Source organism: Martes martes, assembly GCF_963455335.1.
Source record: "Martes martes genome assembly, chromosome: 16".
NCBI lineage: Eukaryota > Metazoa > Chordata > Mammalia > Carnivora > Mustelidae > Martes > Martes martes.
In genome coordinates, this window is record NC_137904.1 from 43,878,744 (window position 1) to 43,894,220 (window position 15,477).

At 38.8% G+C, this 15,477-nt stretch overlaps 1 protein-coding gene across 1 annotated transcript; it reads right to left on the bottom strand.

The window, feature by feature from the left end:
• Positions 1-8,574: 8,574 nt before the first annotated feature.
• LOC308356917 (keratin, type I cytoskeletal 27) lies at positions 8,575-15,436 on the bottom strand. The gene is made up of 8 exons (XM_080826307.1): positions 12,788-15,436; positions 12,247-12,329; positions 11,725-11,881; positions 11,313-11,474; positions 11,095-11,220; positions 9,509-9,726; positions 9,031-9,080; positions 8,575-8,915 (listed from the first exon to the last, which is right to left on the bottom strand). The coding sequence occupies exons 1-8, from the start codon at positions 13,199-13,201 to the stop codon at positions 8,773-8,775; spliced, it is 1,353 nt and encodes a 450-aa protein (XP_080682433.1). The 5' UTR covers positions 13,202-15,436; the 3' UTR covers positions 8,575-8,772.
• Between the last annotated feature and the right edge of the window lie 41 nt (positions 15,437-15,477).

Consider the following 15,477-nt stretch of genomic DNA (forward strand, 5'->3'; position numbering starts at 1 on the left):
ATTTCAGTCTTGACTTTCGATCTGTAATAAAATATTACTCGCTCCCTAATTGTTGTTTTTCACAATTGGGTGATTTTTAATAGTGTCCAGTCCGTAGGTGGATAGGTGCCCCAAAGGTATCTTGGTCTATGAAAAGGTGCCTGGTCGAGTAATAGTAAATCATAGTTTCAAAGGTAAAAATTAAATATGAGTAAACATGCATCTTTTTGACTTCTGGAAGAGAGTCTAGTCCCCCTCACCCAAAAAACAATAAAGAATTAATAATTTACATGAGAAATGTCCACTGCTTTTGTCCTGCAAATGTTTATGGAGTATTTCTATTATGCATGCTTTACTGGGCGTTTCCTTTCTTATTAATATCAGATACACTCAAAATACAGTGATCTGTTGGGGTGCCTGGGTGGCTCAGATGGTTAAGCGTCTGCCTTCAGCTCAGGTCATGATCTCCAGGTCTTGGGATCAAGCTCCACATCAGGCTCCCAGCTCAAGGGGGGAGCCTGCTTCTCCTTCTCCCTCTGCTTCTCCCCATACTGTGCTCTCTCGGTCTCTCTCAAGTGAATAAATAAAATCTTAAAAAAAAAATACAGTGATCTATTGGTAGTGGGAATTTTTAAATTGATTTCTTAAGTTGAAGACGGAAAGTAACAGAAGTCCTGCAATATTTTGCTTATCAGTTTAACTAAAATTAATGAATATGTGTCAGGGGCAGAAAATTATTTCTATTGAGATTTCTTGATTTAGTCCAGGAGCAAAATATCCTTTCAACAAACTTCTGAGTCTCCACACTGTTCATTTCTCTACCTCAAAAATATTGTTCTTTTTTTTTTTTTAGTTTAAATTTATGTATTTATGGCATTAGGAATTATTTTGAGAACTGAACTTACTATTGATAATTAAGGAGTAAGATATATAAAGGAGACATGTATTTTCATCCCTACCTAGAAAACCAATAATTACAGTACTCAAGATGCTAGATTAGTTGTTAACAGGTAACCAGCCTCTTCATTCTCTTTCCTTGATGCCCATGGGAAGTTATCCCATTTAGTTGTGCTTCATTTCCCTGCTGGGCAAATGAAAATAATAACACTGAATGCTGAGCAGTTTCAATAATTAATGACTATAAAGCAGTCTGAAGGGCACAAACATTTTGTAAATGTTAATTATTTAAATTATTATTATAGAGTGAACATGTCAGACAGGGTCAGGTCTCTATGACTTATAATGGTACAAATTGATTGGTTACTGATTAGGGGTTTAGATTGTTTTGAAACGGTAATTTTTTCTGAATGATTCGAAACGGTAATTTTTTCTGAATGAGATTTTTCAATGCTGTGTGTATCCCATACTTTGGAAAACACCCAAAGTTACTGCTCCTAAAAGATAGGTAATATTTGGTGGGCCGGAACACCAGGAATTTTTTTTTTTTACTGAAATATCTTAAGATAATTAATATAAAACTGTAATTCAGGTTTAGAATAATGTGTGATAAGATCTGTAGCTTGTATTCAGAGGCTTGCTATTGATTTTGTTGTGACCTGGTCATATTTTTAATCTTTTGTCCAAACTTCCCGTGAATGAAACAAGAAAAACAGAGTATGGGGTCAGTGTAATAGTTTATAAGTCTTGAGTCTCTTGGATAAAAGGTATTATGAGGCTGCAAAGTATTATTAACATAATCTATTTATCTCCAGATATTTTATAAATACTAATTAACTTGTAATCTTTTGGGGAACAGGTTAAGCATATATTATTAGAACCATTTTGAGGATGAGTTGGCTGTGAGGCTAAGGGACAATACAGATCACAAAGCATTTTTATATCCAAGGAGGACTGGAATGAGTGATGCTTTGCTCCTTCCGAAAACACTGTCATCTGTTTACCCATCAAGGCAGATCTCTTGACTTTTCTTACTCATAGATTTCCTCTATGCTAATACTTGCCACAAAAGTTTAGGTATACGTTAGTTCTTTCCAGAAGTGGGAGATAGACAATGAATTCTATCCATATATCTCTATCCATACATTTCTTCCTTAAGAGTGGCTATTTTATTCAGAGTAAGAAACACATATTCAGCACACATCATTATCCTTTCTTGAAACTCTATTAGGTATTAGAACATTCATTATGTAATGTGCACATTCTAGGTCCTCAGAAATAATTGAGTTAAACTGTAAGTTATGTGGTATAAATAAATGTTTGCTCACCTCAGGATAAAGACACTCATCATTTTATCTTATTCTAACAATAATAGGCTAATTTTCCCCCCGATAAATTTTGTGTTTAGTTTCAAACATGATTCGATACCTTCTTTAAAAAAATGTTATTTAAATTCAATTTAGTTGGGGTGCCGGGTGGCTCAGTGGGTTAAAGCCTCTGCTTTCGGCTCAGGTCATAATCCCAGAGTCCTGGGATCGAGCCCCACATCAGGCTCTCTGCTCAGCGGGGAGCCTGCTTCCTCCTCTCTCTCTCTGCCTGCCTCTCTGCCTACTTGTGATCTCTGTCTGTCAAATAAATAAATAAAATCCTTAGAAAAAAATATATTCAGTTTAGTTAACCTATACTGTATTATTAGTTTCAGGGGTAGAATTTAGCAATTCATCAGTGGCATATAACACTCAGTGGTCATTACATCATGTGTCCACCTTAATCCCCATCACCCAGTTACCCCATGCCCTCACCCACCTCCCCTCCAGCAACCTTCATTTTGTTTCCTAGAGTTAAGAGTCTCTTATGGTTTGTCTCCTTCTCTGTTTTTGTCATATTTGATTTTCCTTTCCCTTCCCTTTGTTCATCTGTTTTGTTTCTTAAATTCCATATATAAGTGAAATTTATGGTATATTTGTCTTTCTCTGACCGACTTGTTTTGCTTAGTAGTTCCATTCATGTCATTGTAAATGGCAAAATTTCATTCTTTTTGATGCTTGAGTAATATTGCGTTGTATATAAATACCACATCTTTTTTATCGTCTGTCGAAGAACATCTGGGTTCTTTCCATATTTTGGCTATTGTGGACATTGCTGCTATAAACACCGTGGTACATGTGCCTCGAATCACTATTTTTGTATCCTTTGGATAAACACCTAGTAGTGCAATTGCTGGGTCATAGGGTAGCTCTATTTTTAATTTTTTGAGGAGCCTCCATACTGTTTTCCAGAGTGGCTGCACCAGCTTGCATTCCCACCAGTGTAAGAGGGTTCCCCTTTCTCTGCATCTTTGCCAACTTCTTTCATTTCCTGACTTGTTAATTTTAGCCATTCTGACTGGTGTGAGGTGGTAGCTCATTGTGGTTTGGACTTGTAGTTCCCTGATAGTGATGTTGAGCATTTTTCCATGTGTTTATTTGACATTTGTGTATCTTCTTTCTCATCTGTTCCACGTCTTCTGCCCATTTCTTGTTTGGATTATTTGTTCTTTGGGTGTTAAGTGTGATGAGTTCTTTACAGATTTTGGATATTAACCCTTTATCCAATATGTCATTTGCAAATATCTTCTCCCATCCCATATGTTGCTTTTTAATTTTGTTGGTTATTTCCTTTGCTGTGCAAAAAGCTTTATATGTTGTTGAAGTCCCAATAGATCATTTTTGCTTTCGTTTCCCTTGCTTTTGGAGATGTATCTAGCCAGAAGTTGCTGCGGTCAAGGTCACAGATGTTGCTCCCTGCGTTCTCTAGGATTTTGATGGATTCCTGTCTCACAGTTAGGTCTTTCAATATCTTCTTGCTGTTGTTTAAAATTTACATTTTACATTTCTGTTATCCAAGTTGAAACAATATTTTTCTCAGACATGAATGAAGTTTGTTTTGTCACGAGATACCGAGTTTCTCTGAGAATAAGAATCTGGGGTGCTAATTCTTTCTGCAAAATGGCAAAATGGTTTTGATACTCCCACTCTGCACTGAAGGGGGCAGTGGACCTGAAGAATGAAATCAGATAATATCCGAAGCCACCTTGCAGGGTCCCTGACTCTAATAATGGCTTAATCTTAGATTGATTGGAGTTTAGAATGAGCTTAGTTTTTCCCTCCCTTCTCTTGCTAGAAGGAAGGTGGGATCATGAGGTTCTCAATAGCATGGTATTATGTTGGAGTCAAGTACAGACTATGAGCCAGACTGGCTGGGTTAGCATTCCAGCAACTCTGGTTATTAGCTTTGTGACCTTGGGGTAGTTACTCAACTGCTCTCTGCCTCGGTTTCCTTAGGTATAAAAAAAGGATGATAATAGTATCTATCTCATAGGGTTGTTCTGAGAATTAAGATGATGGTTAGAATAGAGTTCAAAGTGCTGGTTATCATGATTATTGATTCTCCCCTGGAAGTTATATTAAAAGTCCTGTATATACTTTGGTTTTGTTGCTCTTACTTTGGTGTAACATCCAAGAAATCATTGCCAAGACCAATGTCAAGGAGTTTTGCCCTTTGTCTATGGCTATACCACCCTGAACACATCTGATCTCATCTTTCATGTCTTCTTTGAGGAGTTGTACTATTTTGGGTATCATGTTTGGGTCTTTAATCCATTTTAAGTTGATTTTTGTGTATAGTGTATCACAGGGGCCCAATTTCACGTGGGGCCCTTTTCACATGTGGATATTCAGTTTTCCCAGCACCATTTCTTGAAGAGACTATCCTCTCCTTGTTCATATCCCTGGTCCCTTTGTCGAAGGTAAGTTGACTGTAGATAGGTGGATTTATTTCTGGCTCTCTATTCTTTTTACTGTGATAAAATACACAGAACATAAAATTATTACCTTATCTATTTTTAAGTGTACAATTCAGTGGTATTGTTCATAATACATTCATAATGTTGTACAACCAACATACATCTCCATACTGTTTTCATCTTGTAAGCCTTAAACATGCCCATTAAACAATAACTCCCCATTCTCTTCTCCCCAACAATCACCATTCTACTACTTCTCTCTCTGAACTGGTCAACTCCAGGTACCTTATATAAGTGGAATCATAGACTATTCACCTTTTTGTGACTGGCTTCTTTTACTTAATATAGTGACTTCAAATTTTTATCCATGTAGTAACATGTGTCAGAATTTCCTTCCTTTTAAAGGATGAATAATATTCCATTGTATGCCTACACCACATTTTGCATATTCATTCAGTGTTGATGATCACTTGGGTTGCATCTACATTTTAGTTGTGAATGATGCTTCTCTGAACATGGGTGTCCAAATACCTTTTCAAGATCCTGCTTTCAGTTCTTTTGGGTATATAGCAGAAAGTGGAATTTCTGGAACATGGTAATTCTATTTTCAATTTTTTGAGGAGCTGCCATACTGTTTTTCATAGTGGCCACGCCAGTTTGCATTCCTACCAATAGCGCACGAGGGTTCTAATTTCTCCATGTTTTTATGTCTTCCATGCTGTTTTACTTACTGTAGCTTTGTAATGTATTTTGAAATCAGAAAGTGTGATTTATGCTTTCTCAAAATTGCTTTAGCTATTAAGAGTTTTTTTTTTGTATCTATATGAATTTTAGGATTGTTTTTTCTATTTATGATAAAAAATGTCATTGGTATTTTGACAGGGATTGCATTAAATCTGTAGCTTGCTTTGGTAGTGTGGCCTTTTAAACATTATTAAACTTCTGATTCATGAACATGGGATGTCTTTTGATTTATTTGTATCTGCTTTAAAATTTCTTTCATCACTGTTTTGTAACTTTCAGTGTACAAGTCTGTCATGTCCTTAGTTAAGTTTATTCCTAAGTATTTTATTCTTTTTGATGCTATTATAAATGGGATTGTTTTCTTAATTTTCTTTTTGGATAACTTATTGTAAGTGTATAAAAATGTAACTGATTTTTACGTTGATCTTGTATCCCGCAACTTTGCTGAATTTATTTATTAGTTCTAACAGTTTTTGGGTGAAGTTTTTAGGGTTTTCTGTATATAAGAGCATGCTATCTGCAAACAGAGACAATTTTACTTCTTCTCTTCCAATTTGGGTGCCTTTTATTTCTTTTTCTTGCCTAAGTGTTCTGGCTAGGAATTCCAATATTGAATAAAAGTGGTGAGTGGACATCCTTGTCTTATTCCTGGTATAGAGGAAAAGCTGTCAATTTTTCACCACTGAGTATGATATTAACTGTGGTATTGTCATAAATGGCCTTTTATCTTGAGTTACATTCCTTCTATACCTATTTTTTTTTCTTTTGAAGATTTTATTTATTTATTAGAGAGATGGAGAGAGAGCACAGGTAGGCAGAGCAGCAGGTAGAGGGAGAGGGAGAAGCAGGCTCTCCCTTGACTAGGGAGCCCCATGTGGTGCTCGATCCCAGGTCCATGGGATCATGACCTGAGCCGAAGGCAACCACTTAGCCAACTGAGCCACCTAAGTGCCCCCTTCTATACCTAATTTGCTGGGCGTATTTATTCTGAAAAAGTGTCAGATTTTGTCAAGTGCTTTTTCTGTATCTATTGAGATGACCATATGATTTTTACCCTTCTGTCTTAATGTGGTATATCACATTTATTGATTTGTATGTGTTGAACCATTCTTGCATCCCAGGGATAAGTCGCATTTGGTCATGGTATATGATTCTTTTAAAGTGTTGTTGAGTTTGTTTTGCTCGAGTTTTGTTGAAGATTTTTCCATCTAAATTCATCAGGGATATTGACCTATAATTTTCTTTTCTTGTAGCATCTTTGTCTGGCTTTTGTAGAAGAGTAATGCTGGCCTTATAAAATGAGTTTGGAAGTGTTTTCTTCTCTTATTTTTTGGAAGAGCTTGAGAAGGATTGGCATTAATTCTTCTGTAAGTAGTAGAATTCACCAGTTAAATCACCTGGTCCTAGGTTTTGCTTTGTTGAAAGTGTTTTTGATTACTGATTCGATCTCCTCACTCATCTTTGATCTGTTTAGATTTTCATGATTTAGTCTGGCAGGTTGCATGTTTCTTAGAATTTATTTCTTTTACATTATCCAATTTGTTGGCATATGAATGTTTCAGTATTCTCTTATAATCCTTTCTATCCTTTCTATTTCTGACATCACTTTTAATGTCTCCTTTTTCACATATAATCTTTTTAAAAGATTTTTAAAAATTATTTATTTATTTGACAGATAGAGATTGCAAGTAGGCAGAGAGGCAGGCAAAGAGAGAGGAGGAAGCAGGCTCCCCAATGAGCCGAGAGCCCGATGTGGCGCTCGATCCCAGAACCCTGGGATCATGACCTGAGCCGAAGGCAGAGGCTTTAACCCACTGAGCCACCCAGGTGCCCCCACATATAATTTTTATTTGAGTCCCTTCTCTCTCCCTCTGGTTGGTCTAGCCAAAGATTTGTCAATTTTATCTTTTCAAAAAACCCAACTCTCAAGTTTTGTTGATCTTATCTATTTCTTTTCTAGTCCTTATTTCATTTATTTCTGTTCTAATCTTTATTATGTCTTTCCTTCTGCTAACTTTTGGCTTAATTTCCCCTTTTTCTAGTTCTTTGATATATAAAGATAGATTATTTGTGAGCTCTCTTCTTTCTTAATATATGGTTATCACTATAAAGTTCCCTCCTAGTACTGCTCTTGCTGTATCCCATGAGTTTTGGTATATTTTCCTTTTCATTTGTCTCAAGATTTTATTTTTTTAAGATTTTATTTGACAGACAGAGATCACAAGTAAGCAGAGAGGCAGGCAGAGAGTGGAGGAAGCAGGCTCCCCACTGAGCAGAGAGCCCAATGTGGGGCTCCATCCCAGGACCCTGAAATCATGACCTGAGCCGAAGGCAGAGGCTTTAACCCACTGAGCCACCCAGGCTCCCTCAAGATTTTTTTTTTTTTAATTTCCCTTTGGCTTCTTCTTTGACCCGTTCATTGTTCAGAAGTGTGTTAGTTAATTTCTATATATTTTTGGATTTTCCAATTTTCCTCCTGTTACTTACTGGTTTCTAGTTTCATACTATTGAGGCCAGAAAAGATACTTGTGATTTCAGTCTTCTTCAGTTTGTTAAGATGTGTTTTGTGGCCTAACATTGTAGAATTCCCCCCTTGCCCTATCTACTTCCCCATCCTTCTCTCTTTCCTTCTACCTTCAAATATCACCATTTATATTTTTTTCTTTATTTTTAAGATGTTTTTGATTCCTAAATTTCTTATTTCCATGTCTATGAGCATGTTGCATTCAGGGGTTAGATTTTACAGACTGTTTTATTCTCACCGCAGCACTCAGCAAGTGTGCTTGACCCGTGTTTATAGAAGGCAGGAGGAAGATTTAAAATTTTACAGAAAAGTGAAAAAGACTCCAACCAGTTTACCTGTTAAACTTACTCCTAACTTTTGAAGGCCACTGAATTAAACAAAAGAAGCTAAAAATCAGATTCACCTCCCCTTGCGGATATGTTTAAAATGCCAAGATTAGGGCGCCTGGGTGGCTCAGTGGGTTAAAGCCTCTGTCTGTGGCTCAGGTCATGGTCCCGGGGTCCTGGGATCGAGCCCTGCATCAGACTCTCGCTCAGCGGGGAGCCTGCTTCCCCCTCTCTCTCTGCCTGCCTCTCTGCCCATTTATGATCTCTCCCTCTCTGTGTCAAATAAGTAAATAAAATCTTAAAAAAAAAATGCCAAGATTGACCAGAACCAGTGAAAATGACTTGCAACAGGAAGAACTTTTATTGACATGCCACCATAGAGAAAGCCAAAGAAATGTTACCATTTGACAAATAGCTTGTCTTAATTCATCGGAAGAAAAGCAAAAAAGTAAGGGAGCTTTTATTTGGGAACCTAGCTTCAGTTTGGTATTTTAATTTAGGGGCTCTTCTTCTGGAGTTCAGGAAGTCACCCTCTGTTCACTCTTCACGTTGTTGGCTTTGGTGGATTTCTCTTCCACAGTGTGAACTCTGGAGGAGAGAACTTTGCCACGAGGATCTATTTCTTCAACAATTGTTTTAACCATGGTGGTTTTAGAGGACTCTAAAAGGACACATGAATTATCAGAATTTATCAGATCGACCAAGAGGAGATAACTAACTCATCATTTGAAAGTTATACAAATGCATTTTCAATGCTAAACACAGCTTTTGCTTACCTTTTATCTGATTCCCTGGTCCTCCGTAGCCTTTTGATTTAACACAGGAGCTGTAAAAATATAGAGATCTTGCATTAATTATTTCACTCGATTTTTTAAAAAAGATTTATTTATTTATTTGACAGACAGAGATCACAAATAGGCAGAGAGGCAGGCGGAGAGAGAGGAGGAAGCAGGCTCCCCGCTGAGCAGAGAGCCTGATGTGGGGCTTGATTCCAGGACCCTGAGATCATGACCTGAGCCGAAGGCAGAGACTTTAACCCGCTGAGCCTCCCAGGCACCCCTATTTCACTCTGTTTTGCCAGGGAAACTGGAAAACAAAGATTTAAGATGGGAGATCTCTGGATTCTGAAATATCACTAGAAGGGGTTTAGTTATACATGATGTGGGTCATACATACTTTGTACTTGATTTCAAAAAATCTTTAATAACCTTAAAATAAAGTATAAAGTGTTTTCTCAATAGAAGCTGTATTTACCCATCCTCTCCATCAATCAGGCGGCAGTAGGTCTCGATCTCCTTTTCCAGGTGGACCTTGATGTCGAGGAGCTGCTCATACTCCAGCTTCTGGCCCTCCGTCTCGGTTCTGACCTGGTGCAGCTGCTCCTCCAGGGCCCCGATCTGAGCTTGGATCTGGGCGAGCTGCGCACAGTAGTTGCCTTCGGTCTCGGTCAGGGAGCACTCCAGGGAGTGTTTCTATGGATCAGTAAGACATAGTTTAGTAGAAAATATCATAGTGTTGTTTTAGAATAAGAGCACTTAAGAGATATTTAAAAGAGTTATTTTACATGATGCAAATTTTTACCATATTTACCCCAAAGGGTCCCCCTTGTTCAATATTAATTGTTGCCTTTATTAGGTGTCATGCTGTTTTTCTGTTTGAGAATGACACAGTTAGTGGTGAATATCACTCATATGTCCAGGACTGTTAGCAAAGATAAACTTGTTTCTTCATAGGGCACAGTCTAAAGGTCCCTCTGCCCCACCTCTGCTTCTAGAGTCTTGTAGAATTTGCCACATTTCCCAGGAATAAAAGTCCCCGTACAATTTGCTACTTTGTTTCTAAACATGTGACAGTCTTGTCTCATGGAGATTGTAGCTGTTCTAATAATAATTATCAACCCCATGGTGAACTGGATAAACTTTCCTGAGGTAGAATGACCCAAAGAAAAGAAAGACCTTTCTAAGCTTAAAATCGTTTGTGAATCCAAAGGGTTTATAAAGGGTTTTTCCTAAAGAGGGATGCTTGCTGTACTTTCAGATGGAATGAAGATATAAGTGTCTTCCTCTTTGAGCTGCAAGAATTTTTATGCCAAGTCCTAATTTTATATACATTCATATCCTCTTTTGTGGATAAACTCTGAAGGTTTGTTTACTAGCCATAGTGGGAAAAGTATAGACGTGGGAGTTAGGAAATTTGGAGAGAAGCTCAGGTTCCTTTGTATTCAACTGTAGGACTCTGGGAAAACTGCTTAACTTCTTTGAATCTCAGATGGTTCTTTTGGAAATAATGACAGGAATTACAAAGTCTGCCCTGCCCAAGCCCAGGGTTATTGTGGACTCAAGTGGGAGAAAGTGCTGGGCAAACCCTTAATGAAAAGGTTACTATTATTATCATGGGTGTTTAGCTTTATAGGCAACATTAATGCCTCTACTTTGCTTCTTGTGTATGCCACTTAAAAAGGAACTTGTAAGTGTTAATTAAGTGGCCCAAAGGAATGCCAGATGAAGATAGGAGGGATGCCAATGGATTTTTGCACTCCACCAAGATTTTTTTTTTAATCTTTGGACTTGGGAGAGAAGATTCAGGGTAAAAACTATTTTCTTTTTCGAGTACCTCAAAATAATTGTCCTTGCTCATTTCCAATGTTTCATAATTATGAGCACCTAGGTCTACTTTTCAGGCTAAGAGGATTCTGCTGCTCAAAATGCAAATGCGGATTCCGTCAAGCCCGCGAATTAATGGGGAAAAAACGAAAATAAGTAATACCACGTGGAAGAAACGCTCTTTACATTTCTTCCCCACTTCTGAAATCAATCTTTTTTTTGGTATTGTTTACTGACCATTGCCAAGAGGGACTGGAGTTCGATCTCCAGGGTTTGAAGAGTACGTTTCATCTCGGTCAGCTCATTCCGAGCAGAGGTGGTGGCACCAGCGTCGTCGGAGATCTGCTGCTGCAGGGAGGCGCTCTGAAAGGTTGGGGAGGCAGGGGGTGGTTAGGGGGCTGCCGGCCTTGCATTAGCGCCCAGGGCCACGCAAACGAGCACTGGCGGGCTTCTACCTTCTCGTTGAACCAGGCCTCCGCGTCCCTGCGGTTCTGCTCGGCCAGGGCTTCGTACTCGGCCCGCATGTTGTTCAGCAGGACCGTGAGGTCCACCCCGGGTGCCGCGTTCATCTCCACGTTCACGTTCCCGCCGGCCGCACACTGCAGCGCCTTCATTTCCTGAAAAATTTGACCATGTTAGGAGCTGAATATTTTCAAAGGAAGCAGACCGACAGGATGCATAAGGTGAGAAACTTTGTTTCTTTGGAGGCGGGTGGATAGAAACATTTCAAACAATCAGCCACACAGAGAAACTGACGAGTTCCTTCTGGAATATTGATGTCGGACATTGTTATACTGGTCATCTGAAATTCATTTTTTAATTTTGGGAGCAAGGCGGATCGTGGAATCGGGGGAGACAGAGACTTACCTCCTCATGATTCTTCTTGAGGTAAGCCAGCTCCTCGCTCAGGGTTTCCAGCTGGATCTCTAGGTCGGTTCTGCACAGAGTCAGCTCGTCCAGGACCCTGCGCAAACCGCTGACATCCGCATCCACGCTCTGGTGAAGGGCTTGTTCATTTTCAAACCTTAGAAGATATTTGACAGTTGTTATCACCTTAGTCCCATCACTTCTTAGGTCATCATAAAACGCCAACCATGATTCAAGGTCAAACTGTTAAAATATACTTAAAACTTCGGTTAGACTGACCATAATGCAGTAAGCGTTTCTTTGAAGTAAGAGAATGGGAACACTCAAAATTCTTTCATAGGATCTTGATATTCATTTGTATCGATTCCTAAACTTCCCAAGTAAAACAGATCATTCAGCTGGTCATTCCTACATACATTTAGTTCAAAACAAACAAGGTCAAACTATTGAGGTGACCCCCAATAGCTTAGCTTTAAGGCGGAAATGTTGAGAGAACTTTGGTTTCTCTTCAGCTCTACTTACTTTAGCCTGAAGTCATCAGCTGTTAGTCTTGCATTATCATTTTGCAGGATAACATTGGCATTGCTGGTAGTTGCAGAAATGATCTGACAGATGGAAAGTTAGTTAGGAGTTAGGAAATTTCCTTGAAAGAAAGTCACCTACAAAATTATAGTAATCTTCTGGCATTTTGTCTCCAACCATAAGATGATTCTTTTGCAAATGGGAAACTAAATATGGCCTCTTTCACCCTTCACCACCCCCCCATAAAGAAACACTTTCTATGGAAAAAGTTATAAATAATATAGCAAGAGATGGTGGGCAGTTTTTGATAGTTTCATATTACGAAAAGCATAAACATGCATACCTTGTAGCAGGTATAGGTGAGCCATGTTCAAAGATTAGAATTTGAATGGAAATCATTTTTAATATTCATAATGAGTTATGGAAAATCAGAAGCTGTGAGCAAAGCCCTGCCGTGTGTGAGAGAGCTCACACATTCGTGTGTGCTTGTGTGGCTAAATATTCTTAGCGTTATTAACCCTCACAACATTGTGCTTCTTACCTGGTTCCTAAGGTCATCAATTATTGGGAAGTATCTGCTGTAATCATGATCAAGACCACGGCAAGAACCAGGCCCGAATTTCTCGTACCAGCCCTTGATCTTCTGCTCCAGGTCAGCATTGGCCTCCTCCAGCGCTCGCACATTTTCCAGGTAGGAGGCCAAGCGGTCGTTCAGGTTCTGCATGGTCACCTTCTCGTTGCCCGACAGGAGGCCGTGTTCATTCCCGGTGAAGGCAGCGCAAGAAGCGCTTCCCCCCCCCAGCCCCCCGCCATAGCCTCCTGCAGATGAGCTACCCCCAAAAGCGCAAGAGAAGCCACTTCCAATGCCCGGCACACCACATGCATTTCCAGCCCCAAAACCCGCTCCCCCGCTGGAGCCAAGCCGTCTAGATGCAGAAGAAAAGCGCATAGACATGATGTCCAGACCCGCAAGAGCTTGTTCCTGGAGTGAAGCTCTGATGGCAAATGTCCGGTTCAAACAGTTGCGTTTGTCTTTATATACACGTTATCAGGGTGTTTCTCTATGAACCTAGCTACCCATAGCAAACTGGTGTTTGCCAGCTCATCATGAATTATTCATAATTGGGTGTTTTTTTTTTTTTAATGAGTGCCTTTACCCTACTGTGTCCATTTCTGTAGGTGGATAGTTACCTTGGGGTTATTTGTTATCTCCAAAATGGGACAGGGAGGAGTGTTATCAAGATTATTATAGTGATGCATTTCAAATTTAGTATGAGCAATCCTTCCTGTCTTCCAGGTTTCAGGACTACAGAATTCCTATAAGAATAAAAAAGTGTCTAGACAGATTTCTCTTTCCTTGCTCAAACCGATGACATTACATTTTCTTCAGCAAGTGAGCCATTACAGTCCTGGGTTTCAGTGGATATCATGGTCTTTCTTTGAAAATAATTTCAAGACCAAGGGCTCATGGTACCAGAGGAAGGAGGCCAGGTCTTAAATGAGAAATGAGGATTTAAATGGACTCTTCTTTGGAGACAGAATGTCTTCCTTGATCCTTATCCCTCCGGAATTACCATTTCATCTTTACTGGTTTTCTGTCTAAGGTATAAAGGTATTAACTAATTTCTCTGGGTCCAGTTTTCTTATCGGTAAAACAAAGGGACAAGACTATGGCCTGTATGTTCCCTTTCTATTTCTAGATTTCTTGTATTTTTACATTTCTTCCCTTTCATTATTTCTAGAAAGATTTTCTGCATTTACTTTTTCCATGCCTCCCCTGCTATTCAATCTTGAATTTTGGTCCCAGCACTTTACTGAAAATAACCTTGGATTGCTAATTATCTCACATCCAGTCCAGTCATTGTTTCTCGTGTTTATTCTCCTACCCCCTCTTGGACACATTTGATACTGACCACCCTAGGCTTACTGAATTTCGAACAAATGTCCTCTGAAAATGCTTCTATTGGAATATTTCTGCTTGTTCCTCTTCTTTCTCCCATTTGGTGTATCTGTGCTTTATATCTTGTCATTCCTTATAGGTTTGTGCTTGGCACTCTTGTTTTCTACACATTATTCTTTGGTGCTGTCATCCCTTCTTGTCACTTTGACTGTAGGTGAATGGTTTCTAAATATACATCTTTAACACTGGCCTGTGTTCCATTCTAGACCTACGCCTCACTATGCCCACCAGACATTTCTGCTGGATGAGTTTTAACTCAACACTCAATCACCTTATCATCAAACTTTGAACTTTTGTATCTTTTTTCATTACCTATTGGTGAAATTACCCTGAGTCACACTCATGATTGCTAAGAAATCTTTAATTTCTATCATCTTCTGCTGGCCTACATCTAGCAAGTCACTAGGTCCAACTGAACCTACTTCTGCGGTGCCTCTTGAAACATTTTTCTCTTTTCTATTTTTTTTCTCACTATCATTTTTTTTTTTTAGCTCAATGATTGGATTTTTGGTTCAAGTCTTTTTCCTTTCCACCCTGGTCAGTAGGCAGAGCAGTAAGTTAAGGTACCATTCCTGTAATAATACACAACCATTCATGTCATTGAAAGAATGTGAATTCTTCGATCAAATATATCATCATTCATATCCTAGTTCTGCAACTTTCCGGCTCTGTGACCAATGCAGAGTTCCTTCTTGCTGAGCCTCTGTTTCTGGGACGGATACATGACTTGTGTTTTGTGAAGCTATTAAATGGTAGTTACATTTGTAAAGCGATTATGCTTGTTGATAATATGTAGTCAGTAAATATTTATTTCCTTTTCCCACTTTCCTAGAGTTCAAAATCAACGGACTATAAACTTGATAAAGCTCCTTCGCCTGACATGTGAGTTTCTTCTTGAGGTAGGTCATACCTACCTGACTTGTGCATTCTTTCACTTTACTGTTCTTCTCCCCTCCCTCCTTTTGGTCTTTGCTCTTGTTGTTCTTTCCAGTTGAGACTATTTGAGATCTTGCATTTGCCAAGAACAATGGACATCACTCTCAATTATACAGATTGAAAATGAAATTGCTAAAAATATAAACTTTCATGACCTAATAAGTGAATCTGCAGAAAAGCAAGCCAGAAAAATCTGTTGATCAGGAAATCATATTAATAAAGCATTAGAATTTATTGTATTGCATAAAATCATGACATGAAAAATGTTATTTTTAGCAATGTGTAAGACCGTATTATTATATATTACCACTACCTCTATTACATGTTTTTTTTAA

Bases quoted from the DNA above. Each gene is read 5' to 3' on its own strand.
- LOC308356917 (XM_080826307.1), bottom strand. From the start codon at position 13,201: ATGTCTATGCGCTTTTCTTCTGCATCTAGACGGCTTGGCTCCAGCGGG. The intron at 12,330-12,787 runs GTAAGAAGCACA...TCCATCTGTCAG, and splicing joins TTGATGACCTTAGGAACCAG to ATCATTTCTGCAACTACCAG. The intron at 8,916-9,030 runs GTAAGCAAAAGC...GTGTCCTTTTAG, and splicing joins ACCAGGGAATCAGATAAAAG to AGTCCTCTAAAACCACCATG.